General features: G+C 32.4%; 3 protein-coding genes across 3 annotated transcripts; 1 reads left to right on the forward strand and 2 right to left on the reverse strand.

The window, feature by feature from the left end:
* The first annotated feature begins 6,118 nt into the window (after positions 1-6,118).
* LOC103496975 (cyclin-dependent kinase inhibitor 5-like) lies at positions 6,119-9,198 on the forward strand. Its single transcript, XM_051084581.1, has 3 exons — positions 6,119-6,930; positions 8,304-8,510; positions 8,600-9,198. The coding sequence occupies exons 1-3, from the start codon at positions 6,416-6,418 to the stop codon at positions 8,667-8,669; spliced, it is 792 nt and encodes a 263-aa protein (XP_050940538.1). The 5' UTR covers positions 6,119-6,415; the 3' UTR covers positions 8,670-9,198.
* A 3,985-nt stretch (positions 9,199-13,183) lies between these two features.
* On the reverse strand, positions 13,184-16,746 carry LOC103496974 (cytochrome b5-like). The gene is made up of 3 exons (XM_008459027.2): positions 16,373-16,746; positions 13,643-13,709; positions 13,184-13,547 (listed from the first exon to the last, which is right to left on the reverse strand). The coding sequence occupies exons 1-3, from the start codon at positions 16,457-16,459 to the stop codon at positions 13,297-13,299; spliced, it is 405 nt and encodes a 134-aa protein (XP_008457249.1). The 5' UTR covers positions 16,460-16,746; the 3' UTR covers positions 13,184-13,296.
* Positions 16,747-23,994: 7,248 nt separating this feature from the next.
* Positions 23,995-26,660, reverse strand: LOC127149371 (uncharacterized). The gene is made up of 3 exons (XM_051084582.1): positions 26,203-26,660; positions 24,375-25,669; positions 23,995-24,298 (listed from the first exon to the last, which is right to left on the reverse strand). Exons 1-2 carry the CDS (start codon positions 26,648-26,650, stop codon positions 25,362-25,364), a joined length of 756 nt encoding a protein of 251 aa, XP_050940539.1. The 5' UTR covers positions 26,651-26,660; the 3' UTR covers positions 23,995-24,298; positions 24,375-25,361.
* Positions 26,661-26,745: the final 85 nt, after the last annotated feature.

The raw sequence follows: 26,745 nt of genomic DNA on the forward strand, positions 1-26,745 counted from the left end.
TACCAAAAGTCTACGACAAGAAAATTAATTGTGGACTCTAAGAACACATTATTTCTCTCAACAAGAACACTGAATTAGCATACCTCTTTTGCAGCATCAATATTTTTGCAATCAAAGGTTGAATCGAAAACATACGCCATTGCACTCTACAATTTCCACCAATTTGAAGAAACATGTTATTTACATTGAGAAAACAAAAGTTACCTAACCAACCAAAAACAGAAGCCAATTGCTACCAGTCCATTCATGTTTGTCATGCTATAAAAAGAAAAAATTTCTAGTACAAACTTGAAATGACAATCACTATTGCATACAACCACAACTAGGTTGCTAAATCAAACTGAACCATATAAATTTCCCTATATTTTACAAAACCTATTAAGTAATCTTTCCTTAAATAATAAGATCTCACAAGCACCATAATGGACAATGATTTTGATAATGAAAAAAAGAACATGAACCAAGTATGGATACAAAAAAAAATATCACATTATAGTAAAACTCAACCAAGAATTAAAGTATACAAGGGTTCACCAAATAAAACTTCTAATAGCTTGCTCAAACTAATTTAAACTATTTCAGTAATCTCCCACAGACCCACCTCACCCCAGCCCACATTCAATCGATCGGTTAAATTTGTTTGCTCATACTACAAATATAAAGAGGGGAAAAATTCTACTGTACTTCACATTTCAACTACTCTGAATCTGACAAAGAGTTAAATACAATATGCAGTTAGCTAAAACAATCCCTTGAGCAAAAAACCCCCCAAAATTTCAAACGATACAAAGTAAATAAAACTAAAAAGAGAGACAAATGGGAAATCAGAAACGTTTTGACTTGTACTTGAAATGGAGTAGACAAGTCACCTGCAGACAACTCAAAATCTAAACAAACACTAGATTATGAAAGAAATCCTGCTTATTTAGAAAAGTAATAAAGAGAAGGATCACATCCACAGAGCACAAATGGTTGAATAGAACAGCATGTTACTTCAAACACTTATCACATTACTATCACCCAATCAAATCACCCAAAGCAAAAGTTAGCCACAAAAATTACTTATCTTTCTGCAAAAGTGCTTCTTAATCCCAGTCAAATCACCTAGAGCTCTAAAAGCGATCATGATGAACACAAGAAATCTCAGGGAAAACATAGACTTTTTTCACCTCATTACTAGACCTTTGTCGGAGTTTCCATGGAAGATTATGACCACACCGATGAAGCTGCAGATTCTTCTACTTTGAAGAATATTCAAGTGGGTTAGTGGGGTTTTGAAGAAATTTTGAGTGTGCAAGTGGGGTATTTTCCCCCCTGTTTTTATCAATCATCTAAGACAAATTTTGAAGGAAATCAAACAAGTAAGTGGGGTTTTTTCTGTTTTGATTAAAACCCAGTTCAAACTTGGAAGAGAATTCATGTGTGTATGTGTGTTTCTTAAGAAATTTCAAATGGGTAAGTGAGTAAATGAATTTGTTCACTGTTTTGAGAAAAATGAAGAGATCAGTAAGTAGGTTTCCTCCTAATTTTCCTAAACCCAAGTTCAAATGGATAAAAAAACCCAACTCAATTTTGTAAGAAAGCCTAATTTTTCAATAATAGCCTTTTTATTTAGCTATAATGAAGAACCAAAGCAAAATCTAAATATAGAAAATTACGTTCCAAATGAGCAAGCTAATGCCATATTGAGAACTTTTGTACGAAGAAATACATTGCTATTTAATTACTGATTTTCACAAACCAAGATTAGAATCTCTTTCCAACTAAGATTTGTGTTGTACTCCATTTCATTTAAATTCTAAAATTTAATTCTATCCTAGAAATTATTATTACATCCACTTTCCAGTATCAAATTTTAGCATTATTTTGAAATAAATTTAAGAACTACATAGCACATGAACTGTTCTTTTTTCTAACAAAATTGAGGTAAAGTTGATGATCATATAAATGTTTAAAACCAATTTTCCAATATAATAAATTTGAGGGGCAAAAAGAAAAACATGTGATTGCAAAAGGGCAGAATTATGCAAAAACCTACAATGGCAAAATACCTTTTTTTTCCTGGGAAAATACAAATTGCTACCACACTATACCTCCATTGATAGCTTTGGCTCGTACATCATTAACAACAAGCAATTTGGTAGAACAGATGTTTCTATTTGTGTTTTTCTCTCTGGTTCCGGATCCAGCGACGGAGTTTCTCACTCCTTTGACTGGTCCTCCTCCTCTGGACCCACCAATGCGCCGTTGTTTTCGTCGTCGGGTCCGATGCCTTCATCCGTCGCTTTCTCTTCTTCTTCTTCTCTCTTCCCATCAACTTCAATTTCGGTTTCGTCTAAAACTGGTTTTGTCTCTGCTGATAATGATGGTGAAGGGGGGTTTTCACCATTTTCGCCATTTTTGACAGAGGGAGAATGACGGTGAATCTAAACGTTTGCGACTAGGTAAATGTTGCTGAGATATTCCTCAAAAACATCGTAGCTAGTGAGCATATGTAAGATGCGCTTGAGATTACGAGAGTCACTGTCGGATGAAACTATATGAGGGAGGATCTCAGAGGCGATGAGAGAAGAGTTGGAACCAATGGAGATCGAAGAGATGGAAAAGATGGAAGAAAAGGAGATGAAGATGGAGAAAGAGTAGATGCAAGATGGGGAGATGAGTGAGAGGGAGGAAGGGGGATGGAGGCGGCTGCAAATGGGTTAAAGAAAAAAGCATCAAAATACTAAACCTAAAGGAAGATATTAATTTATAAAATAAATAAATAAACATAGCTTTAATGTCGGTTTTAAACCGACATTAATCCTTCCTCTTTGATGTCAGTTTAAAACCGACATTAAACATCCGTATTTTAAAAACCGACATTAAACATCCATTTTCATTTTTTACAACCGACATTAAAGGTCATATTTCTTCTAGTGATTGGAAACTGTACGCTTTTTAATTGGGCTAACTTGCACTAATTTAATGTCTAGGATAATTTTGTTAGCTTTTCTAATCAAATTGGTTGGGAGTATCAACTGTGTAGGGAGAATTCAATAATCAAAAGCATGTAATGTTTAAGGAGATCTACAAAACCCAAGTTAAGTTTCCTCAGATTGATTTACACTTTTACTTTATTTTCTTAGCAATTTATTTTCTCTCCAATTCAAAACAATTCAATCCCCCCTCTCAATTACCTCTAGTTGGAAGCAATTTTGTTTGAGAAATTCGCATGCTTCCTAAATTCGATATAGCTTGCCACTGAGACTAGTTTTTAGTGTGTGACTTGGTAAATTATTCGATTCGGATATGGACAACTAAATCCGCTTTGATCAAACTCACAACTGTAAACATATACACATAAATAGACGTGATATATTAAACAAGCTTCAATAGTTAAGAATCACCATAAAAAAGCAAAATACACAAACAAAAATGAAAAAATGTTTTAAATGCAAAACCATTGAAAAAATTCGCAAATATAACACAATTTTACTTTTGGTCGGTAGTAGATCTTAATAGACCAAAATAAACATCTGTTACATATATGTGTATATAAGTTTGTTAAGGTTTATCATAGGTAGAAAGAAAAATTTGGTTACATTTATAAATAAGTAAGCTCATTTCCCAAATTTGTAAATATTCCTAACATTTATTATTTTTGAGAGAACATAAATGAACAAGTTAAACAAAGATGAAGAGTCATAGCGTTTTTGGATGTGGAAGCAAGTGCAGCATGAAATTGTTAGACCGACTCAAATAAAAAGAAAGAAATGAAAGGATGAATATGAGAGAGGTTAATAGATATATGTATATATATTACTATTAAAAAAAAACGGGCAGGAGTAACCATTAGCTTCAAGAAGTTTAATGCCAGTATGATTAAGAAATAGTGTTGAAGGCTGGGATGGAGGGAGAACACAAATATGTATTAATTAATAAACTTTATGTTTTGTAATTTGTAGGGTAAAATATTATTAGGTGAAAAAAGAATGGATTGAGAAAGAGAAAGAGAAAGAGAAAGAGAAAGAAAAAGAAAAAGAAAAAGAAAAAGGGAGGCGTAAATTGAGGAGATGTAAAGGATAGTACCACAAAATTAAATGACTTTCCCATTGGATCAACTGCCAAAACAAGGAGTTTAATTAAGTATCACAAACCATGACGTCTTTAAATAGTAAGCCGACACGTCGTTTCGTACAATAAGGATTTCCTTTTTTTAAAAATTCATTCATTATTATTTCTGCGCGTGTAGTGCAGTTTGGGAGAGATGAGAGTGGGTAATTTTCAAGCTTAGCGTCCAAGAAAGAAAAATTAAAAAAAATAAAAAAGAAAAGGAAAATCGGAGGTTTAGAGAAATAAAAAAATTGGACTTTCCACGTGGCCACTCCCAAAGGGAATCCAATGACTCTCTCTTTTCAAGATCTCTTTCTCTCACGATATTTTCCTCTCTCTATCTTTCTTTTTTATAAATGTAAATTATTTTCTTCCCATCATTATGTATATAAATAATTAGATAGAAGATTGATTGGAGGTCATCTCTAATTCCTTAGAGCAAGAAAAATCATTTTTTTAAGTAGTTTCGTTTCTAATTCCTCACCTAAAATGTGTTAGTCAATTCACTAAATATTAAGTCAAATAGTTTTATGATGACTAATTATTCTAACATTTGTAAACGATGAGTATTGAAACTTTATAAATAAAAGAATTAGATTAAAGAACGAAACAATGACCATCTAACAACTAAAGTATATGTTCTAGGCTCTTACTTTTTCACGTAAATTAGGAGTTTGATCAAATAGGTTGTGTATATGATCAAATGAAAATATTTATCGTTATATTCATAAATTGAAGGTTTCGATATCTATATTAAGATTCATGGATGCCAATCTCTTCTATAAATTTTCATAAAACATAAGAAATGTTCTCTACTTAGTTCAATATGAATAAGAATACCAATAACAATACTCGCAATTTAGTTTGAGAGTAAAATCAACTTAATTATTGATCTAAATAAATTTTTTAAATTTCATGATTTAATAAATATCCATCGATATCAATATTTTATTGATATATATGTAAAATTGAATTATCGATATCAATATTGATATTTTAATCCTAAGTGTCTATTTAATTAGCTACTACCAAAAAAAAATTGTGTTCTTGAAATTTCAGACTGTCTTTATGTTAATTTATGATCCGGAAAGACATTTAGTTACTTGTAAGTTATTGCTTTTTTTTTTTTTAATGTGATACGTAGAATGACAGAATCAAACCTCTAATTTTGAAATGATAATATAAGCACTATACATGTTAGTTGAGTTATGAAACTTCCAACGTCTAACTTTTTGGCAAGTGATAGAATACCTAATTTAGTCTAACGATAACTCAATTTCATTGATCGTTATATTATTTTACATAATGCATGAGGAATAATATTTATTTTAGTACTATGATCTTCTCGATCTAAATGGTCAAGGAGGAGAAATGTATGATAATTGTTTTTGGTATAAAAGGATATGAGGTGAAATAAGATCAAGTTAAAAGCAAACTTTAGGTATAAAGTTTTAGATTTAATAAGTATACATATAAATAAATAAAAGCTTCCAACTATTTAAAACGTGTAATAACTTTTTGGGACGAAGGAGATTATACTTGGAAGAGAGCCACTAGAATTTGGGCATATGTTACTTTGGGATAATAATGCTGCCTAAATTTTGTGTGGACTTATTATCAAATATTCGTTTTATGATTCTATATTCTAATTTGAAACTTTATGGTTGTAAGGAGTAGAAGGTCATTGAAGTATATATGATGATGTTGATATGAAATATAATGAATAAAAGTTCTACTTAAAAAAGTGTCATTTATATATATATATATATATATATATTATGACAAGATTTAGTGTGTTTTTGTAGCGATAAAAAGAAAAAGAAAAAGAAAAAGAAAAAGAAACAAATAAAAATAATAAAAATAAGAGTTTTGTTTCAGCATAGCCGTAAATGGTAAATGGTGAATGGTAAATGGTAAATGGTAAATGGTAAATGGTAAATGGGTAAAGGGTAAATGAGAAAATGATGAAAAAATGGTGATATATTTGGAGGAGAAAAAGAAATGGATAAAGAGAAAATGAAAGTACGGTGGACCTGGAATCCTCCAACCCTACCTTTTACCTTCATCTTCAACCTCAGGCGCCATCTTTTTAACATTACATAAACCTTTCTTCATATTCTTCTCAATCTCTTCCTTCTCTCTCTCTCTCTCTCTCTCTAACCAAACAAACTTCAACATACCCCCTTTTCTCCTTCTTCTTCTTCCTCCGTTTTTCCATCTTCAATCCCTTTCTGGGTTCTTTCCATTTCCTTCTTTCTCTCTCTCTCTCTCTCTCTCTCCCCTCTGTTTCCCATGAGAGCTTTGTCTTAGGTACAAATTCATGGGGAAGTACATGAGGAAAACCAAGTCATTAGGTGAAGTTGCGGTCATGGAGCTTTCCCAATCTTCTCTTGGGGTTTTGACTAGGGCTAAGACTCTTGCCTTGCGTCGTCTTCAGCAATCTCCCTCGCCCTCCCCATCTCCGGCGTCTCCGGCGTCTCCGGTTGCTTCCGGTTCTTATCTTCAGCTTAGGAACCGAAGGCTTGAGAAGCCACCCCTTGTATTTTCCGGCCATGAATCCAAGAGGCAGAAGCCCAGCCCTAGAGAGGCTTGTACGAGAAACCCTAGCCCTAGGGTCAGTTCTAGTTTGAGGCCGGCTATGCCGGAAAGGTCGGTTTCGCTTGGCCGTGTTAATGAAGAGGGGGATCACACGGCGGAGGATGTGGCGGAGAAATCCCTTGTGAAATTTGATGAAATTCATGGGGGTATGGGTGAAAGTAAGAATGAGAATATTGATTTGGTCATTGAAGAGGCTTCGTTTGGGGAAAATATTTTGGATTTTGAGAGTAGAGAGAGGTGGGATTTCTTCTGTTTTATTTTTTTTTTCTTCTCATTTTCTTGTTATATTTATTTAGCGTTGGCGAAATTTTGTAATCTCTCATTTGATTTTCATACATAAGATTTTGGAAATTTTGGAGACTGAAATTGGGTATTTCTTGAACTATCGGTGTCTGGTGAAAAACATGCAAGAGGTTTTAGTCTGAAATTTTCATTTCCTTGATTTGGTTGGCTATGGCTACGGCTATGGCTACGGCTGTGTGATTTGTGGAGTTGGAAATTCTTCTGTTCTTTTGTGGGGTTTCTCGGAATGTTACAGAAGGGGAACTATTAAACTTCAATTTGTTGTTCTTCGTCTGGTGTTGAAATTTTTATCTGTGGCCCTTGTTTTTATTTCACCCTTTTACTTTTCTATCAACTTTGTATATTGGAATCAACCTTCAAATTAAGCTTTCTTATTCTTGCGTCTTATGATTTTTCAGCGCCAAAACTTTAGATAATCTTTCCGCCATTACTTTTGTTTTAATTGAAAATTTCGTGGATGATATTTGTCAAACTTTTATGCGCACCTTGTTTCCTTGTTCGTACTTTTATGCCCCTGTTAGACCACCTTTCTTATGGAGCTATTTTACTATGCAGATGACTTTTTAGTGTTTTTTAATATTTTTTTTTTTGAACTTTTCTGTAGAACAATGCCCTGGGATTCTCTTCCCCACTTATTTTTGCAGTTGAAATGGTCATTCAGTGTTATCATTTTCTTGTTTGTATATCATGTATATGTTCTTTTGCGTACTCTGCTTTTTCACCCATTTATTCCACTTGAAGGATAAAGCTTGTAGATGTATTTGCTCGTTAATTTTTTCTGTTTGTCTTGTTCTAGAGAAGGTTTTTGGAAAGGAATTTTCTTTTCCCTTTTTTTTTTTCCTGGAGTTGGACTTAATATTATTTGTCTCTTTATTAAACGTTGGGTCTCTTTTGCTTTCCCTTGCCTAACAATTTGCCCTAGTTGTTTTTTCTCCTAGTTGGAATTGGAGGCATAATTGCTAGTTTTACTTTCAGACATTTCTGACATTTCTCATGTGATGTACATACATACCATGGATAGGATTTTTTGCTGTATAAATGTTTTTGTTACCTTGTTAATGAAAATGAAAACTTACTTGAATGGTAATTTTGTTATTCAAATGTTAAATGGAGGTTAAAAGGGCATTTAGCTACTGAAATATTACTTGAGGTGTACCAAATTGGTGACTCTAAACATTTGTATTCCTGCCGATAACATTGTTTGGTTTAGCTGATTAATCAAATATCATACGGTTTTGCTTTCTACACTGTTTGACATTCTTTATCAGTTTGGCATGTCTAACGGATGATGCTTTTGATTGTACCAGGAGTACTAGGGAATCTACTCCCTCCAGTTTGATTAGGAATCCTGATACCATCAGAACACCCGGTTCTACTACCAGGCCGACAACCAGTGCAATTGAAACTAACCATAGGAATCCTTACTCATCCAATCGGCACATACCGACAACTCGTGAAATGGATGAGTTTTTTGCTCTTGCAGAAGAAAAGCAGCAACGACACTTCATTGAGAAGTATGTTAACGTGTACATTTCTTCCATAGCTGTAAAAGAACATATTATTGTTCGTATTAGTAACAGCCTCAATGGTATGATGTCTGCAGGTACAACTTTGATCCCGTGAAAGATACGCCGCTTCCTGGCCGTTACGAATGGGAGAAGTTGCAACCATAGAAGATTATAGTGTGTTGTTCCATCAGGAGTTCTTTCCTGCTTATTTTCAATAGATTTCAGGCCAAGGTTTCCATAAGTAGTAGGAAGGAATTAGTCTAACTTAAAGGGTGATGGTGGTATTTCCTTTTTTCCATCATCCTTGTTAACTTTTGTAAAGGAGTAGTAAGACCTCTCAAAACCCAAAAAAAAAAAAAAAAAAAAAAAGGAAAAAGGAAAACGCTTAAAAGAAGTGTAGACTAATGTTCTGTAACATAACAGAGGTTATGATTTACACACTAAATACCCATCAAAGTTCATTGTCTAGCCATGATACTGAGAGGGGGAAGGAAAGAGGGTCTGCAGTTTAGTCGTAGGGTTAGTAGTTAGTTCAGGCAACTAGGAAACTGTGGTACAGATAATTTACTTAGGATATTTTTCTTCTCTTCCCCACTTTGTAGTACTGTGCTCTCCTCCACTCTTCTTTGTCTATACTTGTACTGATGGAACTACAAACCAACAACCTGTGAAATAAAAACTAACCCTTTGTGTCCCTCTCTTCATCCTCTACTCTTATTTGTGTTTATCTGTAATGTGATGTTCAAAGCCATTTTCTGCCTGTGTTGTGTTAAATGATTAGATTTACTATTATTTGGTTGAGAATAGATGGTTGGTGGTTTGTTGTTTGTTGTTTGTGGTGGGTGGTGGAAAAGCAAGCTTTATTATGATCAATGAGGGGAATCTTACGTCCACCATTAGTTTATTAGTGTGTGTGTGGTAGCACTTGTTTGATGTGATATGCTGCTGCTTTGGTTGGTGGTGGTGTTGACAGACAAGTTAAATTCATTAGGGGAGAGAGATTGGGAGACAAGGATTAACACCTCAATCAATCAGGGCCAGCTTAAGAATAAAATATATCAACAAGAAAAGATGTTTTTTTACAAAGCAAAAGCTGAAAAAGACTTGACCACTATATAATCTCTTTGATTTTGGCTGTTTATATAGATGTGGGTGGATGGAACTGTTACTAAATTAGCATTGGGTGAAACTGGAGAATCTTCCATTTCCAATGGGAAAGAGAGAGGTTGGGAGGGTGATGTTGGCTATTTCTTGGGTTTAGAAGTCTTTAGCCTAAAGATTATAACTGCTGAATTCAAACAGAGCATTCATGGAGGTGTCATTAAATGCTTGACTAAGTAGCTTTTTTCACCCCAGCATGAGTGAATTTCTGACTACTTTTTCTTTGCTCTCTCCTCAGCAATTCTAAAATAGTAAGTTTACAGTAACATGAGTCAAAGAGGGAAGTAATCGCCACCTTAACTAGGTTTGGAATTTACTAAACTCAGTCAGAAGATCTATTCTATTGTATTAGAGAAAGTTATTAGTAACCTTTTTTCATACATGTCTTGTGGTTTACAATGCATCATATAATAACCGTATACGCTGATTTTAGCATTGTGTTTATGAGTGGTTGTGGTCGTGTTCATAATGGTTCAAGGACCAGATCGAAACAAAAAGAGACACCATCGAAGGCCGGCTGGGTAGGCAGGTTGAAAAATGAATTAGGTTTGTGTAAATTTGAAGAGGCTGACAAGACACTGTTTAGATTGTACATAACTGTAAACTGCAAAACTTGTCCTGTGAAATAAGTGGCACAGAGTGGTGTCTATTTTTTGGGGTTTGGTATTTTTATTTTTTTCTCTTACTTCTGTCTGACCTTGTGGGTTGCCTTCATGGTGTGATGACTGGCAACTGCAGATCTCTAAGTAGATGGAAAAAGCAAAGAGAGGAGGAGGGAAGGACAAAAGGATATGAATATGTATTTGCAATTGCGACCTCATTCTTTTAACTTTGACATGAGAGAGAGAGAAAGTTGCATGTGTTTTGGAGCTGCATATCTCACAGGTGGCCCTTTATTTCAGTCTTTACCTTTCATGATTACTCCCTCTTCACTCATCTCTGATAACACTTTTAGGTTACAAAATATTAGGAAGATCTCTCTTACGCTCTTCTTTTTTTTCTCTCTCCTTGATGATATCATGTTACATTTTTGTGTTATGATTTTCAGGGTTCATTTTGTTACTTGATGTTGTTTATGGAAGTTTAGTTAGCAGTGTGTTTACTAGTTGAGTATTGTTCAAAGTTAGCTCAGATAATTTTATATATTTTTGTCTAAGATTGAAGAACCTTTTGAAAACATAAACGTTTCCCACTATGATTTTTTTTAGTATTGTGAATGTTTATTAGCTTACACATACAAATCTTACAAAACAAACATATTTTACTCTACCCCATTTGATTGTTAAAATAGAACTAATAAGATACTAAATCATTTTTCCTTTAAAATGTGGTGAATAGATTTATATAATCTAAATACGTAATAGTTCAGTGTATTATTAAAAATTTAGATTTAAATTTAGAACTAAAAAAAGATGGTCACTCAAAGAGAATGTCAACTCTAAATTTTTAGAAGGCTACCAAAATTTTTTACTTTTTTCTTAAATAGCTTAGTTTCTTTGGTTTATAAGTATTGTCTAGTAGCAAAGGAACTACCATTACATATATTAAAACTAAATTATTTTACAGAAAAGTTCATAATTTAATTCAATTTTCACCAATTAAAAAACACAACCTAAAATGATTACTTACTAACATTATTATATATCAAAATCGAAAGAGTAAGACATTATTGTAATAAAATTAGAAGGTTTGTTTGGTAGAAAGAGGAATGAAATGAATTGAGGGTTTGAAATCACTTGACCCAATGATGGCATCTTATTTGTTTATCACTCCAACAAAAGTACTTAAACTATTCATTTATTACGAGTCCAGTCATTTCAACTCTTTCACTCTCGAACTTCGAGCCTTTGCTTTGTAATTTGTGTGATTCACTTTCACTCCTTAAACCTCCAAACACACATATTCTATCTCTTACTTTTCCTTTCTAAACTTTTCCATTTTAGTCTTCCCTCCTTTACATTTTAGCCCTTCAATCCTTTCATATTTTCATTTTAATCCCTGGTAATCGTTTATAGTTTAAAATTAATCTAAAACCTATACTTGGAACGTGTGTTTTGAGTCGATAGTACAAAACTTATTTGTTTCGACTGTTTCAATATAATTCATCATCTTATCACTATTTTCATGTTTCATAATCTGACTTACATTCCATCTTCGATTACTCATCCTTTTTAATACATTTGATTTTCAATAATTTTATTTACATTTTAGCCCTCCAAACAATTCTTTAATGCGTTTGTTATTAGGGGTTGAAGGAGCCCTCAAAACAGTTCCATGAGTCAAATAACTTAACTTCAATAGTATTTATTATCGAAGTTTGCATATTTATCAAATAAAACTACTTTTCTTTTCTCTTTTTTTACGTATCTTTTGGGAAAATTTATCTTACAACATCCAAAAACATAAATGTCCAACTCCAATACAATAACTACAAATTCTATAACTCAATTAACTAGAAGGTCCAAACACCCATTTTTTATGTTATGCATTATTGGTCAACAATTCTGTTTGATTCTTCTATTTTCATGTAAACAATGATTTAGTTCCTGAATTTGTACTTGTTTTTACATTTTCTACTAGATAAAAGTCAAGCATCAAAGACACAAACACAAAAATGCTTACATGTTGACGTATTAATACTTTTGTTTAAATGAAACATCCAACTTTAACCTAAAAGCAACACTTACTTTACTAAAATCAAAGTCAACTAACAATATTTGAAAAAAAGTTACCATTATAAGATATGAAAGGATTTAGTTTATGATGGTTAGAGGAAGATGTCATCCTAATACTTTGAAGAATAATCTATGTATAAAGAGTAAAATATATAAGAGATTCTCTAAGTTTCTTTCCTACTTTTAGGTTAGGTTACAGTTAGATACGTGTCCAAGTGAATATGTGTCCAACGATGCTTCTTAGATTTAGCCTATGAAATTTGAATTTGGTAATGAGTTTCACTTTGCTTTGTAGGTTGATAAATATACATATTAAAACAGCCCTAAATCAGCCATGTTATAGTGATTGACAAATAAACCTATAGTTTTTCAACGAACTTCGACATGAATTTGTTTTAGTTTTACCAACTACATCTTAGCTCAATTGACACTCATTGTACTCGTGAACAAGAGATCATACCTTGCTTTAGTTCCAATACCTTAATTTTTTTTTTTTTTAATTTTCATGAGAAATTGTTAATTACTTGAAAACAAAGTGTGGATTGGAGTGGACAAATTTCACTTTTGTTAGTTTTCTTTTGAGAGGGTAAAATTGTCACATCAGTACCTCTGCAGTAAGGGCATTATTTTAGTCTTTTCCTCATGTTTGTGCTTTAAATTAATCATTGGAGGTTAGTTTAGGTATATTTTAAATTATTATTGGAGAAAAGATAGAGATTTCCTTGGTAAAATACTGATAAAACCCACCAACTCCATGATTACAAACAACTCTTTTCTTTAACTAAAATAACATTTACTTTACCAATCAGATAGCAGAACTAAAATGTAAAAGACAAAGAAAAGGAAGAGAAAAAAAAGTAGAGGATTAGATTAGAAAATTTCTCAGTTTCACAAACACAATGCAGCAGTTGGTAATTGATCATAAGACTAAATCACCTAATATCTCAACGAGAACCTCAGCTTGATTTGTTGTAAAAGCGGATACCAACCGCCAATCCCAAGATTGCAAGAGGAACCAAGAACTGGAGGAGCTTAATGATGAACTCAGTTGTCTTATCCTGATTGTAATGAGGCTGCTTTGGACCTGTGTATGTCAACTGTTCTGGGATTGTTGAGATGTCGATCTCTCCAATGTAGTATTTGCTCATCATTTCTCTTGCGCTCTCACTATGACCCACGTCTTCGAAATCATCAGTTGCATCCTTACCTGTGGTAATAAAAATTACATAGTGCGTAGATGATGTACAAACACTCGATGTACATTGTAAATAACTAATGCTGTATGACTGGAAGATTTATTACCTGTGCCAGACAACAACACCTCGTCGCCACCGGGATGGTCTTCCAAGAACTCGGTTACATTGTAAACCTGTTGAGATAATCAAGATGGACAAAATGGTAACCTCAAGCTAGAAACCAATACCCATCGAAGATAAAATATGCATGACTCATTTAGTTTAATTCCAGGCCAACTGCCAAAACAACTGAAAGCTTGTTGCTCACATTCTGAGCTCATAGAACAAGTGCGAAAAACAAAATTATTCGACTTTTTATTACTATACTTCAAGAAATTTTAGAAGCAAAACAATAGTAGAAATGTGCAAGTGTTGTTCTTTGAGAAGATATAATTCATATTCACTTCCGAGTAGGAATCTGGTAAAGTTGAGGGAAGTTTCATGCATTTTCATGTTTATCCGCCTGCTTCTAACTTTACACTTGGGGCTTAAGAAACTTGAGTTGGCTAATGGTCATGGTTATCAAGTTTTGGTTGAGAAACTAGTACTTGCATTCTCCAACACAAGCATTCCTAGACTATCTTTATCCTTTATTGATATGGTAGATCAAGAATGAGATTTCACAGTACATTGATAAGGACGAAAGCAGAGTTTATAGCACAATGATGAACAAGTACAGCCAGAGCTTATCACTACTAATTGGACACAGTAAATTTCTGATTTTACCCACAGGAAGGCTCTGGTGTAAAGGATTTTAAATCTAGAGATACTACTTGAAATATCTGGGTTCAACTTTCAAGCTGAGGAAGGGAAAGTCAATATTTTAAAACTCTTCATATGTCACGATTCTTTCCAATGCGTGGCTGAAGCCTTCTTGAAGATTTAGTAGGGCAGGACGTAAGTCTGATGTCTGGCAAAAAATCTTTAACATCAATAGAATATGGAAATTCAACAGACTGAGGCTTCAGGATATTGCTTTGAGATCATATTATGGATGCCGGAGAAAAAAGTATCAAATGGAATCAGAATAATCAAGAATGAAAGAAATTTTTTATGGCAGATTAGGTCTTCAGTGACAGACATTGACCCACCAGACAGCATAGCAATGATGAATGATGTATGTTAACCATTCATCCGACAGACGCCTGGTTTTTTTTATTGGTTAGGTTTGAACAAAGTGTTGGATGTCCAACCCCCACTGGAGTCCAGTTCTCACATAGTATATGCATAAGATTGCCCTCGGTAGACAAGAGCATTCACACACAAAAATAAAATGAGATCTTTGGATCAGTTCATTTCCAAGTTAGTGATCTTTATATTAACCGCTTTTCAAACAAAGTTTTTCTACACTGATATTCCTGTCAATGAATTGGTAAAAATATGAGAGCATTTGTTTCATAACAGGACTGCCTAACATGAAGAAGGCTTAGATTCTATCCATACAATGAGATCCTGGTGGAATCAAAGACAAAAAAATAAGTCCACTCAAGGCACTAAACGCAGCGCATTTTTTAATATCTGTAAATCATAAATCTCCAGTCCAGTCTTTATATACGTGGTAAGGTGAGCACAGCAGAGCAAGGAATGTATATCTGGAATTAAGAAGCCAAGTCAATGTTTGCCATCATGTGAGTTTGTTTATCTTCGTTTGGGAATTTGTTTGTTAACCTCGTGAACTAGACGAACCAATGTTACACATTCTCAGGCTTATAAAGTCCGCTGTATAATATTTTATAGATCACAAACTCCCAAACCAAATATACGTGATATGAATACATATTTATAGAACCCATTATTTTCCATAACTTATTAACACATATTACAAAATCTCATGCTCTTCAACTTAAACAAACCATGTGACCAAGGCATTTGCCTTGTTAGAATGTCTTGAATCAATTATCTGTTGCTAGAAATGATTCACCATGGGTCTTGCTGCCTGGTCATTTAACCTATGTTGTATTATATACACATTTTAAGTTATTTACAACTTTGGCCTTGAATTTTAAACGGGTGCACTATATACAAGCCCTTTAACCTGCCTACACCCTTAGACGTAGCTAACACTTTGTTAGTAAACCATATGTGTCTTTGTGTTGATTTTTTTACTTTCTATATTCTCTCGCTTTCCTTGATCGTTGGTTTCATAGCATGCCCCTTGCTCAGTCTCTAGCAACTTGTATCATGAAAGCAACTCAACCAAAAATCAATCGTCTAAGACCCGGTGAGGATGAAACATCACTTTTCAACGATTGAGGTTGCGCTTGAAATTGATTTTGCCAACGATAAAAGTGACTGACTAGAGGGAATGATAACTGTATTTAATGTTTGGCGACCTTATTATAATGCAAAAGAATATGATGCCTTCAAACCAACACCTGAAAACTCCTATTTTATCCTACTTTTTCACGTTTAAGTTCTAAATACCCCAAACACTAATTTCCTTCGTATTAAAGCACCGTTTGCTGCCATTATTTTAAAAGCTACAACATCAAGCCTGAATCTCTTTGCATTCCCAAGAAAAAAGGTAAAGGAATAGTTCAATTTACACTGTACTCTGCAACTAAAATTCTTCTTTAGCCAGCCAAATACAACATCATTGGCAAAGCTCACCATGCAGCAGTTTGGATAAACATATTGATTCAACAGTGAAAATAATGGGTCTGTCCAGAATGCATGTGAGATTTCAAGAGGAAACCAAAACAGAACAAGAACAAACAACTTCAAAGACTCCTGCAGGCATAATAGAAAGAAGAAACCCCAAAAACAGAAACAACAAAGAAAAGGGTATGAAGAAAACCTTGCCATTGATGATCAACCAACAGTCCTTGGGATTATTGTGCTGAGAGACTTCAGCCAATGTATAGAGCTTTCCATCACCACCCATTTGCCAATCTGCCCGGAGACGGCGGAGAAATGAGAGAACCAAAGGGGAGTGCAGAAACTAGTGAGGGCGGTGCAGAAATAAAAAGGGTAGAGAGTAAATGCGTGAATGTGGGAGACAGGGAAGAAGCATTGAATTGAATTGAATTGGAATTCTGGTGGTGGGTGTGAGTTATTGGTCCTCAGTGATTTCTTGGTTTGTGTTCAAACAGGAAACAGCCGACACTCGATATCTTGGTTTGTTCATGAGTGTTAGACAAACTTTTTGTTTTTGTTTTTGTTCTTTTTGAAGGAGGAGGAGGAAGTTAGACAAAGTGTTCCATCTGGAAACTCACATCAATTTGTATTATGGGTTGTGGTGCTAATTGTAGTTGGCTTTGGAAAAAAAAAAAGAAAAAAAAGAAGGAAAATGTTGTTAAATAATGGATTGTAATTTTAGAATAGTAAGCAAGTATATAATAACATTTTACAAAAATTCTAAATATAGTAAATTTTGTAAAATCTATCTATAATAATAAGAATTTATTAGTAATTGACGAATGTTTCCAATTTGAGATAGACTTTATCATTGATTTATTTGGACAGATTTTACTATACTTATAATTCTTTTAATTTATTATCGTATGATTGATTATTTTGAATTTAATTATTAAGGTTTATTTTATAATTTTTTTTTTCAAATAATGTGTTTTTTAAAAGTAACGTAAAAAAATAGGGTAAAAGACAAACTATTAACAAAAATAGAATAATTTGTTAATATATATATTTTACAAAAAATTGGAGATTGGAATTTGAAATTTGGAAATATATTTAATAAGGAAATGTATTTTTGAAAATTACAAATTGGAATTTGAAAAAATATTTAATAAGAAATATATTTTTGAAAATTGGAATTTGGAGATTTGAATATTTAATATATATAATATCTTTAAAAAAGAAGAAATGATGGGGTCTACGCATTGAAGACATGGACCCCATCTACGACTTCCAAATAAAGTCGTGTATAAGGTACACGACTTCCCCCAAATTATCATATTTTTGTCATTCTATCTTTTTTTGACATTACTTTTAAAAAATACATTATTTTAAAAAAAAAACTCTTATTTTAGTATTGGGTTCACAAATTTCTTGCAAGCAAATAACATAATTCTATCTCATTTTCTTGATTCAGATATGGGTGAAGCAATAATTATTTATCTCTTAACCTTTCAATGATAAAGGTTGGACCTTCATATTTATATGTGTTAGAGTTATACCTTCAAACTTATATAAGGTCACATTTATCTTAGTGGAAACATAATAGATCAATAGAAATCAACAAATAGACACCATTTCATTACTTTTGGTGTTGTTTACTTGTGGTTTACATTTGTATTAATACATGAGATCTACATTCAAATTTATAATGAAATAACACAATTTGATTGATAAATTAAGATTGCCAAATATGATTGCACCTAAGAATTATGTCGTATTGTTACCATTACCGTTATGGCTACTATTATTGTTACTGTTACATTTGAAAAATTATCAATTTAACATATTTACTGTCATCGTTGACCCTTAGAGGTAAAAATCATCATAACAATAAATTTTACAAAATTCATAATCAGAAGTAAAAGCAATCAAAATCAGCCTAATTACATTTGCGATTCAATTGATCCATCAATAAAATTTTACTACAACTGTACCAATTTTCATTATGGTTTTGTAAACATGACTTAAGTGTAAGAGTGGTAGAATTTTGATGGTTTAATTTTTATCATATGAGAGTTCAATTTCTGTCGTTATTGTAATTACGAATATTTATATAAAAGTAAGGACGTTGTTACAATTATCGTCATACAATAATCTCTCCAATTTTCATTATAGTTCTGTAAACATGACTAAAATTCTACCTATGATGAGTATGATACAATATTTTTCCCACACAAAATGTTTGCCGATGACATTATTGGTTGTATGATTGAAGTTGGTTGGGTAACAATCAATTCCTCCCCCTCTTCGTCTCTCTCTTGTAAATGACAAATTGGGATATGTTGGTTTGTAAAAGAGAAGGTATATAGTAACTTCTCCTTTTAAACAGATGGAAAAGATGTGTGGGCTTGTACATGGGCCTTTATGATATAAGTTCTGAAAATTTTCCTTTCAATACCTAATTTTGAATCATACTATATAAACATTTTCCCATCATTTAAATCACCTGCAATATACAAGATATTCAATAACTAACCATTTTTGGAGTTTGCCCTAACATCAACATCAAGTTCTTACCGTACTAAAAAAAGGGAAAAAATTTACTATGTCATATCAACTAAAACATAGTTTAGTGGATAAAACAGTTTAATTTCTATCCTAAATGTTGATAGTTACATTTTCATCCTATTGTAGTTGAACTAAAACAGGTTAGTCTCTATACTTTGAACAAGAGTTCTTGTATTTTTTTAATGTCCAATTTACTTTTAATCAATATTAAATTTAGTCCATGTTCTAGTTTTATTGTTCATCTTTCTAAAGTTATTTATTTATTTATCAATTCTTCACTTTAAATTGTAGAAATATATTCACATAATCTTCCTTTCTTTCACTAAAATTTATTATAATTATTTAATCAATTTTGATTGAAAGAAATAATTTGAGGGTCTACATTTAGATTTTTTTCAAAGGGTAGGAACTAAACTTTGACATTTCAAAAGAACAATGAATAAAATTGAACAAGGTCTAAAAATAAAGAACTAAAAAAATTATTTTAACCAACAACATATCATATTTAAGTTGACTACTATTAAAGATGCATTTGAAATACATTTTAAAGAAAAAATTAGAATTATTTAGCAATCACCCAAAAACGCTTTTTATATATATCGTAAATAATTTTTTTTAATCAAAAGAGTTTAAATAAAAACAATTTTCTTTAAATATATATATATTATATATATATATTCAAGTCAATCCAAATGGATAGTAAGTTAGACCTTTTTTGCCAACTCTTAGACTAGTATACTTTTTCCTATTTTATTCAACTATAATCTAATAGAAAATATCATCTCATTGTTGCATATACAAGAAAATGTATGTAATTCAATGTGGCAATGACTCATATGTAAAGTTTATTTACACTTGTAGGGGTGTTTGTGGGTTGGAGCACTTTTTAAACCTAATCAAATTGTTCGGGTTTTAAGTTTCTTCAACCCGAACAACTCTTAACAAATAGCGTGTTTAGTTTAGTTATAATTGACATACACTTGCTTCCTTAATGATAAGACAATCTAAGTTCTCAACTCAAGTATACATGTTTTTGTTGAAACAAGAATCTTTTGAATCTAAGAAACTAATGCCTCTTTATGTGAAACTTAGATCAACCTAGAGAAAAATATTAGAAGTAGATTACCATTCAGATTGAAGATTTAGAAGCAAGATTTTGGAACCATGTTATAGATTAAGTCACTCCACAATCATTCAATGCCTAATTTAATGGCTCACGTGCATTTATCTTAAGAATTGCAAGAGAAAAATCCTAGAAAATGCAAAGGTCACTACTAAAAAATGGGTTTCAATGACACTACTAATTAAGATAATGTGTTGTTAAAAATAAAAAAAGGGATGCGGTGAGGTAAATTGTGTCGTTGAAAATACATATACGAATTTTTTCTTCAATTTCACGCACGCGAGCTCCAGATCATGGTTTTGAATCTCTCCAACGGTTATTTTGATTTCTTTTCTATAGATACATATTTTTCCCTAATTTCTCATCAATTCATCAATCCAACTCCAATTTTCACCAAAATTCTCTCTAAATTTCATCTTGACAGAACTCTTCCTTCTCCATTCTACCATTTTTCTCCCAAAAACTCTAGCAATCTTCTTTACACTTCCCTCTCCATTCAATCATCTTCTAAAAATTCCAATAGTTGAATTTCTAAGGGAAAAGTCTAAAACATGAGAGTTCAAATTTCATTCATAAGAATCCACTACAAGAAATCGAGTTGTTAGTGGTACAAAAAAAAAAAAAAAAACATTACTAAAACGAAAAACAGTCACTAAAAGTATTAGCGAGGCAATGTCATTCGTTGCTAGGACTTCGCAGTATCTGCATAGCTAAAAGTTTTAGCGAAGATATGCACAACAAAAGGTGTACTTTTAGTGACATTTGCGCATTACTAAATGTTTACTTTTAGTAACATATGTTTTGTCACTATTTATTTTTTATAGTGACATAGTGCACTCGCCAATAAAGGTGATGTTTTAGTGGCAAATAATGTTGTTGGTAAAGGTTAATTTTGGGACCATTACAAAGATCTTTTGTGATGTATTGAAGTCAATATTTAGCGTCACTAAAGCCAATTCTGTTGCGATGTTATTGAAAGTGCCAATAAAAGTATTTTATTAAATAAAAAAATAATATCCAATTTACTATGTAAACCTGTTATTAAATGTCAAATATAATAATCTTAGGAACTATCACTAGGCAACATGCAATAACACCAACTTTATCACTAGAAATATATGTCAAGAAACTTCGATAATTTCATAAATAGTTCGAGCAATGTTAACCTAAGTTATAAATAAATATGAAATTACATCTAGTAAATGGATATCTAAGTTAGTTCCCAAGTTATAAGTATAAATTTATATCAAGAAGAAGTTACATTTGTGCAAAAGTAATGTGTGTAACAAAAATTCTTATAAGTCTTGGAAGCATGAAATGATGTTTCCTAACAAAATTATAGGATACGAACCAAAACTCTTTTCATATTCATCCGAAGTCAACATCAAAATCTTGTATAGAAGACCATTTGTGCGTCAAATCTGAAATATGTAACATGACATAATAAATAAGTAAAACATGTAAACAAAAAATGAAACTTAGCTGTTTTAAATATCACATTACTCAAATGTATGAAGCGCAAACATTCTAAAACAATGAGGAAGGGGGAGCATGTCGAAAGCAACAAACTCCATAATGAGGAGGAGACATGTCTAAATGGAAAGCAACGAACTCCATAATGAGGAAGAGGGGGATGTCTACATCAAAAGCAATAAACTCAATACGATTCAACTCAAAAAACAAAACTTAGGCACTTTAAAGCATAATGACACTACTCAAATGAATGAAACTGAAACATTCTAAAACAATAAGGAAAGGGGGCATGTCTAAATCGAAAACTCAAATGGATGAAGCTCAAACATTCTAAGAAAATAAGAGGGGGCATGTCTAAATAAAAAGCAACAAACTTCATAATGAGAAAGGGGGACTTGTCTACATCAAAAGCAACAAACTCAATTTGATTCAACTAAAAAAAATGAAACTTAGCACTTTAAAACATAATGACACTACTCAAATGGATGAAACTCAAATATTCTAAAATAATGAGAAAGGGGATGACATGTCTAAATCGAAAGCAACAAACTTCATCACGAGGAAGGGGGACATGTCTACATCAAGCACTAAAATCATAATGACACTTCATAACGTTCTAATCACAAGCACCAAAATCATCACAAGAACGAATTTACCATGATTGCAGGATAGTCATATAAATTCATAATATACCATATTTATATATACTACTCTATTCCGACACTTTATATCAAACTAATTAAGTTGAAAAATCTATCTGCTGACTGTCATTTGATTGTTCTGAACTCCATTCCATGCTGGAGGTAGCTTCTTGACATGTTAACTTTCTTAAAATCGCTTCAATTATAGCTTTTTGAAGCTTGAGAGTCATACTTTTCAATTATAGCTTTTTGTCTTCACTTAGAGAGTCATACTTTTTGTAGCTTTTGTGTAGTGAATAACAAAAATCTCTATATAGTACACTCATCTCGTGATCAAGATAATCTTGTACCAAAGGTTCATCTAAGTCTAGAATGAAATAATTCTAGTAATAAGAAATAAAAAAAGTAAGTTTATACTTGGTCTAAAAAAACATAATATTTGCTTAAAACTAAACTTAAATAGCTTACCAAAAGTCTATCTACTATCTTTCTTTTCACCTCTTTGGATACATCTGACCAATGTTCACATTCAAGTGGTACTATCGCTCGTACCTCTTTTTCAATTTGAGAGTTTAATTTGGAGGAGTTCTTACAAATTGTAATTGGAATGGAACCATTTGCTTGGACATATTTCTCAAGTCCAACCCTTCTAGTCGATCCTTGGCCTTTTGTTTTTGTACTAAAACCTACATGAGAAATGTTAATATTAATACATCTAATGTTATATGAAAACTAGAAGATTTAACATAGAAATGAATACATACTTTGAATATCTGGATCTATGGACACAACTTCTTGCTCACCAATACAATTTTCATTAGTATTGTTTGCTTGGTTCACATTTAAAAATGATCTACTACAATTTTCTGGTCCAAGATTTCTTGATGACATCCTACGAATGTTTTATAATGCATAAATATAACTATAATTAGCATAAATATAACTATAAATATAAAAGTAAATGAACAAATAATGTACAATTCAAATATATGAATAAATAAAACTATAGTTAGTTATGTATAACATTGGTAGTATGATTAAAAGTCATTAGCTATCACAATCTTCGTTACTCTAATTGACTCATCGCTAGAATTATCCGAATCAAAATCTTCTTCATCAACCAATGCTTCGTCGGTTGATGCTTCTTGATCATTACTTTATGCAGTAAAGTCTTCTTGGTCTCCAATTATCGAAGGTTCAACATCTTCTCTATTAAAAGTTTGTGAATCTAGGTAATATATCTTCAACTTGAGGATAACATATGGATATGGTTTCATCTGATGTTACTTCTATTTTATTACTTTCTAACTTTGAAATATCCCACACATGTCTTGGTTGAATTTGTTGAATTAATTTTCAGTCTTGACCAAGTTTGTAATCATCTAAGTAAAAAACTTGTGTTGCTTGACTTACAAGGATGAAAGTCTCATCTTTGTACCAACGTTTACGAGTGTTCATGATATAAAACCATCAACTATGTTAACTTCATTCTTCCTTGAACTAGTACTATACCATTCACACCTAAGAAACGCAATTGCCTTCATGCAAATGTATTATAGTCTTATAGTTTCATGTAGTTCGCCGTAGAAAAAGATTTATCCTGTTTCATCATCACCTGTCACCATCACTTCACTATTCTGAGTGGTTCGACGACTATCACGATCTTTAGTGGGAAATGAAACTTCATTTGCTATACACCTACTATAAGAGCGAGCACAGTCATTCAGACCACAGGCAAGGGCATACGAACCATTGGATACAAATTTATCACAATGCAAACCTTTGGGCTTAATCACAAAGCAATGCTTAAATGTATTAAAATATTGTATAACACAAGGTACGACCACAAAAATGACATACCTTTGCTTTGAACCAAGTAGGGAATTCTAATTGTTCTCTTATGAAAATCAACATGCTCATTACTCAACTTAAGGATTTTCATATGCTCTCTATGTTTTGCAAGTTCGTGTAACTTTTTAGTCATATTTAAAATATTAAAAATGAATATAGGTAAAATGATACATACTGGAGATAAAGTTCCACTTCATCACAATTGTTTATAATATACCAATGTGATTTCTCTAACTCATCAGGGGTTAGTTGTCAAAATAGGGCCTCGCCTAACCATCTTATGTGTTGAAAGAAAATTGATAGACCATAATTGTTGATTTCCTCATCATCAATGTTATCATTATTTCAATCCCCTCTATTAAACCTTGTTTCAATGCCACGTAAATACATAAAACAAAAGTTCAAGGATTCATTTATGACATAAGCTTCTGCAATTGAACCCTTAGATCGAGCTTTGTTTCTAACATATTGCTTCAAATACCGCAAACTCCTGAGACAACATGAACCAAATTACATGTGTTGGAATCCTATACCATAAAAGTAATAGCAACAAAGAATTCACATACCTTTCAATTGGATACATCCATCTATATCCAATAGGTCCAACAATTCTTGCTTCTCTTGGCAAATGGACAGCTAAGTGGACCATCATGCCAAAAAAGCTGGCGGGAAGATCTTTTCCAACTAACATAAGATGAGTACTATATCATCTTGCATTTTGTCTAGTTTTGATATGCTCAATTTTTTTTTAACATAAAGCATGGAAGAAATTTGACAACTTCGATATAGTAGTAGAAATGTCCTTACGTATATAAGGTCAAATGCCGATTGGGAGAAGTTTTTGTAATAAAAGATGTCAATCATGGCTCTTTAAACTATATATTTTCCCCTCTTTCAAATTAACATAATGATATTTGTTGGATGCAAAACCATATGGAAACTTCATAGACTTCAAGAACTTACAAAAGTCTACTTTTTTAGCAGTAGTTAACATGTAGGAAGCATGGAGGCTTTACATGTCTATTTCCAGTCTCTTATATGTGATGTTCATTTCTTATTTTCAAGTTAGCTAGATCCTCACGCGCTTTAATGGTGCTATATTTTTTCCATCGATGTTCAATATAGTACCCACCAAGTTATCACAAATATTTTTCTCAATATGCATCACATCAAATTTATAATGTAGTTTATGATTTTTTCAGTAAGGAAAATTGAAAAAAAACTTCTTTTAGTCCAATTGTGCTCACAAATTGTCCTTTTTCATTTGATATCACGTCTTGTAGGATTTTTGGTCAACATTGGAAAACTTATAAAATTCATTTGATTTATAATATCTTGTCTAGATAAAATATTCGGAGCTGCTCGCATTTCTTTTTTTCCATCATGCTGCCTACTTTTACGTAATGCATGTGTTAAAGGTAGATATCGACGATGTTCCATATGCCAAATTTTGCTCTTTAGTCCCATTGAGCTTATATCAACATTGCAAATCGGGCATGCTTTATAACCTTTTGTCCTCCAACTAGATAAATCACCATAAGCTGGAAAATCATTTATTTCCACAATAGTGCAACATGGAGTTGGAAGAAAGAAGCACGGAAACTATCATATGTTTGAATACCATCCACCCACAACTCATTTACCTCATCTATCAATGGTTGTAAGTAAATATTAATTTCTTTACTAGGAGAACTTGAACCAGGGATGAGTAAAGATAGAAAAGTGAATGGTGCTTTCATACAGTTCCAAGGAGGCAAGTTGTATGGAATGAGTATAACTTGCCATATGCTGTATGATGTGCTCATGTTTCCAAATGAATTAAACCCATCAGAAGCAAGTGCTAATTTGACATTTCGAGCATCTGAAGCAAAACAAGGATACTGGTCATCAAAATGTTTTCAATCCTCAACATCAATAGAATATCAAAGTATGCCTTCAGGTTTACACCTTTTATGTTTTTGTCACCGCATATCCTCTGCGGTATGTTTTGAAAGAAATAGTATTTTCAACCTTGCCTTTAGCGAAAAATATCTCAACACCTTATGTGGAATTTGTTTCTCATTTCTATCATTCAACCTATATCTAGACTCTTCACAATACGAATATTTGCCAAGTGATGCATAATCTTTCCAAAATAAAGCATAATCAAATTTGCACACATGAATTGTTTCACATCCCATCCTTAGGTCATGTAGTCTTTTCTTAGCTTCATAGTAGGAGGCAAGTAGCTTCACACCATCCAGAAAGGCTTCGTTTAAAAATTCAAGTAATATATCAAAGGATTTGTCGCTTCAACGATTAAACACCTTAATGTGCATATGTTTCACTAAAATTTAAACGTAGTGAACTTTAGACATTTCAGATATAACTCCTTTTCTACTTCAGGGAACATACCACTTATTCTATCAGACTCATCTTGCTCGGTTGATTCTCTTTTAGTTTCTTCAAACATTGGACCATGTAGATCATGAATCATCTCTAGCATCTTATCATCCATAGTATCTCCAAATCCACTGTTTTTTCTAAGATTTGCATTCTCTTCTCTAAATTTACTTAAATTGGAAAATGTTACACCTAAAAACCTGGAATTAGATTTAAAAAATGGAGAAAGATCAACTGTATCTCTATGAAATATCCATCGACTACAAGTTGAGAACATACTATATTTATAAAAATGACATTCTATGACATCTAGTATATTCCAATTGATGTTCACACAATTTGAACAAGGATATCTTGTTTTTCCCTCTTCGTCTAAATAATTAGTTGTAATTTCGATAAAGTTAGCAACACCATCAAAATATTCACTAGAAGCTCTTAAATTTATCAAACTTCGATCCATAATAAGTACAATGCTTAAAGTACCTAAGTTAGAAATTCAGGTGTTAGAATCAAAGTCATATGTAAATTGCAAAATATCACACAAATAATGGATAA

Source organism: Cucumis melo, chromosome 5 (assembly GCF_025177605.1).
Source record: "Cucumis melo cultivar AY chromosome 5, USDA_Cmelo_AY_1.0, whole genome shotgun sequence".
NCBI classification, from domain to species: Eukaryota; Viridiplantae; Streptophyta; class Magnoliopsida; order Cucurbitales; family Cucurbitaceae; genus Cucumis; species Cucumis melo.